Raw genomic sequence first — 4041 nt, forward strand, 5'->3', positions numbered from 1 at the left:
CTTAATGAATAATAACTTAAATGGACTTAAAAGTCTTTTTTTTTCTTTTTCGACATAAACCGGATATCATCTGCGTGGAACTGCAGAGATTAATTTCTCGAGTCTTGTGGATTTAATATAAGTGACAAATTCTCACTAAAATTTTTAACACTGCTGCATGAGAAAGTCAGAAATTGAACTCAATACCTTAATTAAAATAAATGAGATATGTATATCTCATCTAAAGTACGTCTTAAAATCCAACTAAATAATCTAATATAATAAATGTTCTAACAACGATATAAATTCTCCTCCTAAATTATTTAATTAACTAGATCTAATCATTTTCTTATTTTATTCACCACTAATTTAATCTGGTTTTGGGTCAGTTCTGTTATCAAATGCTTTCAGCCTCCTCTCGATCGCAGTTGCGGGGGATCGAACTGCGGTCCTCCCTACTAAATTCAGCGTCAATCATCACTGAACTAACTAATAATTGCTGATCTAATTCTTTTCTTTAATTTATGAGGTTGTTGAGAGTCAGAGGACAACCAGATTACGGAAATTGCTGGCTAATAAGCACTAAGCACCAGCAAACTACTACCTCACATCATATCCACATCGTTTAGCTGGGATTTTCCTTTTTCACTATTATTCAACATTTTCTATCTTGGCGCTGCTTCCCCCAATTAAAGTTCCACTTTCCTCTTGTTATAGCTTTTTTATGAGAGAAGATTCTCAGCAATGCAGTTTAGCAAGTTATACTCATATCATTTTTAATTATTTATCAAATTATTTATCAAATAATTAAAAGAATAAAATAAAAAATTTAAATTTTGTGAGTGTGACCAATAAATTATATTTGGTGACATGACCATATAAGAATAATTTTGTGTCATCTCAACCATTTAATGTAGTTTACCTCAACTGCAACCCCTCTGCAGCAACGTATGCAGTTCTATTTTGAGCTGTTTATTAATACCAACAGCTGAGATTAAACAAAAAAAATTATATTGAGCTATTGTTTAGCATTATCTTTAAAAAATTTCGATCCAATTTTATACGGTTTAAATTGAATCGATTTTTAGATATCCAAACTATAAATGGTAATTCTTTTATTAAATATTAATATTATAACGGCGCGATAAAATAATAAGTTTGACGTAAAATATAACATTTTCTTGAGTAAGTAAAATATAACATATCATATATTAATAATTAATATTTTGAAATAACAATTATCAATTATATTTAAAACGTATAAAATAGTAAAAAAAAACGATAAAATTAAACAAATAAGTAGTATTTTTTTACATAAACTAATAAGTAGTATTAAGAGAATTAAAATCAACAAGGAATAGATTAATATATTGTACTAATAAAAAATTTAAAAAGTATTAAAATATACGGATGCGATTTTATAAAAAAAAATATGTATACGATTTGATTCGATTTTGATCAATTTTAAAAATTTAATTCAAAATTCAATCCAATCCAACAATTTACACTAAAAAAAATCCAAATACATTAAAAAAATATTCGATTTTTTTTGTTGTGATTTTCAATTTTTTAGATCGTAAAGACAAACAACTTTGTGTCCCCAATTGAGTGAAGACTGAAGAGTAAAAGACAAACAAATTTGTGATGCATTTAAATCGTTTTATACTTTTCTCTTCTGTGCCCCCACGTCTGTTCCTGTCTCTGTCTGTACAAATTTACAAAACTAACTTTTTAATTAAAATTGCCAATTACAGTACAAGGTTAGATTTCATCATTGGATCATTAAAGCAATTTTAATTAAAAGGTTAGTTTTGTAGTAATCATGAATAAGTTAATTTTCAAATGGGGTAAAACACAGTATACATGCAAGATTATTTTACTACTTATGTATCATGAACAAGTTAATTTTCATCGTTGGATTAGGATTTATGTGATTTGTTGATCAAATAGTGTAAAACACTCTTATGCATGATACAAGATTATTTTACTTGCAAAAAAATAGTTTTTTTTGGTATACTAAACAATGTTTTTCGGGCACTTGGTAAGCCAAAGAAAAAAAGGAAATTATGGACAAAATTAATGTTGAAAATATAATTTTTACATTTTTAAAATATTAAATATACAAGTTTCAAAATGAAATTTTCTTGTCAATATACTTAATTAGTGTTTCAAAAACACCGTTTAGCATTTTTTTTAAAAAAAAATACTTATCCAGGCCAACTCACACCACCTCAATTTTTTAACACGTTAAAAATTAGGCAGACAAACTTGAATGGTTGAGCTCAAAATTTCAACTCACTCTGCCTTACTTTTAAATTTTACACGGTAATATAATTATTTCTGATGGCCCGATCAAAATGATTGAAATTAAATAATATAAAATTTGTCTACATGCATGAAGCAGTTACAACAGTGGATCCAAATATATCTCAATCCAATTAGTGAAAAGTTCAATATTTATAAAATGTGAAGGAGATATTTTACACCAATTCATGAAGATACAGTCACAAATCCAGTTGAGAACTAGAACTAGAACTAGAACTAGAACTAGGAAGGACTGTGGCACAAAATTTATCTGCTATCCATTTTTTCAGAATAATAAAAAGAAGACTGTGGTGCTTGAGGAACCAAGATAGTATCAAAAGGAGAAGAAGAAAAAGAAGAAGAGGAATCAATGAAATCTTCAAACTTCCAACCAGGGATAGTGTTTATCAAGTACTCCGATATGGTGAAACTACCAGCTTCTTCATTGTTTGTAATTACCAAACTACCCTTGCTAATAGCAGCAGGAGGAGCAGGAGGAGCAGGAGAGAGTGATGTATCAGCATGAGAGAGCAGTTTAATCCCACTCAGAAGAAACCTATTATGCTTCTTTGTGTGTTCATTGGCAGCATGAGTCTTCAAATCACAATCTTTGCATACAATCGCTCTATCTTCTTGACAAAAAACAAATCCTTTTCTTTCCTACAAACATTAAACAAAGAATTAAACTCAACATCATCATATAGTTAAGTAAAATGTACTATTGCTTAACAAAATACGTCGGTAAATCCAAACATTTTTTGGATTCTTTTAGCTCCTATTTTTGTTACGCACGAGAGTACATATATTTTTTTATTAGAATGGAAAAGAACGAATTGTAAAGAAGTTACATGACAAATATCACAGAGAGGTAAATGGTTGGGAGAATTGAGGTCGTTGAGAGAGAAGCGATGGTGTTTAGAGGCGAGCTTGTTAGCATGATGGACACGGTGGTCGCAGGCGGAGCATAAGGCAGCTTCGTCCGCGGTGCAGAACAAAGAAGCTTGGTGTTTGTTACACACGTCACACTGGATCTTCATATTTTAGTATGTACGAATGTATGTGTACTACAATATATAATCAATCGTTCACTTAGTTACTATAATACATCTGAATCTCATCATAAATATCCGACCAGCCAGCCAAGACAAGAAACAATGACGAATTTAATTTAAATTGACAGATGCAGAGATACATGGTCACCCATATTTGTATCCATATATATATGGCAGATCAAAGTACTACACCACTAATGTTATTTTATACTAATAAATTTTATAAAATTTATTTTTGAATTCCAGGTTTATATCAGATAGATTATCTTTGCAAAAGTTTACTAAAATATAAAATTATTTGATATATTATTGAAACTTATTAAAATTAACGTCTTACGTGCTTTTGTTGAACATTGTGTTAATCTTAATATGTATCAATAATATATCAAATGATTTTAGATTTTAGTAACATCTTGCGATAATAATTTATATGATATAAACTTTTTAAATTAACGATCAACTTTATAAAATTTATATTAGTTAAATATTATTGACTCAACTGTCAAATACTGATATTGTAAATGCTAGGTTGAACGTCTATTGTCTTAAAAGTACACATTATTTAAATTTTCCATCTTTTACATTTTGTGTGTATATATCTAAATAGTGTGCCCAAGTCTTTATGAGGAGACAATAATTTCTATTTTTTAAAGTAATTTAGTGACTAGAAATTTCACCATTAATAATTTCTTGTTCATGCAATCCT

General features: G+C 28.8%; 1 protein-coding gene across 1 annotated transcript; it reads right to left on the reverse strand.

Annotated features, from left to right (window-relative positions):
* Positions 1 to 2316: 2316 nt before the first annotated feature.
* LOC123898686 (B-box zinc finger protein 21-like) lies at positions 2317 to 3494 on the reverse strand. Its single transcript, XM_045949700.1, has 2 exons — positions 3132 to 3494; positions 2317 to 2943 (listed from the first exon to the last, which is right to left on the reverse strand). Exons 1-2 carry the CDS (start codon positions 3318 to 3320, stop codon positions 2551 to 2553), a joined length of 582 nt encoding a protein of 193 aa, XP_045805656.1. The 5' UTR covers positions 3321 to 3494; the 3' UTR covers positions 2317 to 2550.
* Between the last annotated feature and the right edge of the window lie 547 nt (positions 3495 to 4041).

The sequence above is a fragment of the Trifolium pratense genome, linkage group LG7 (genome assembly GCF_020283565.1).
Source record: "Trifolium pratense cultivar HEN17-A07 linkage group LG7, ARS_RC_1.1, whole genome shotgun sequence".
Classification (NCBI taxonomy): domain Eukaryota; kingdom Viridiplantae; phylum Streptophyta; class Magnoliopsida; order Fabales; family Fabaceae; genus Trifolium; species Trifolium pratense.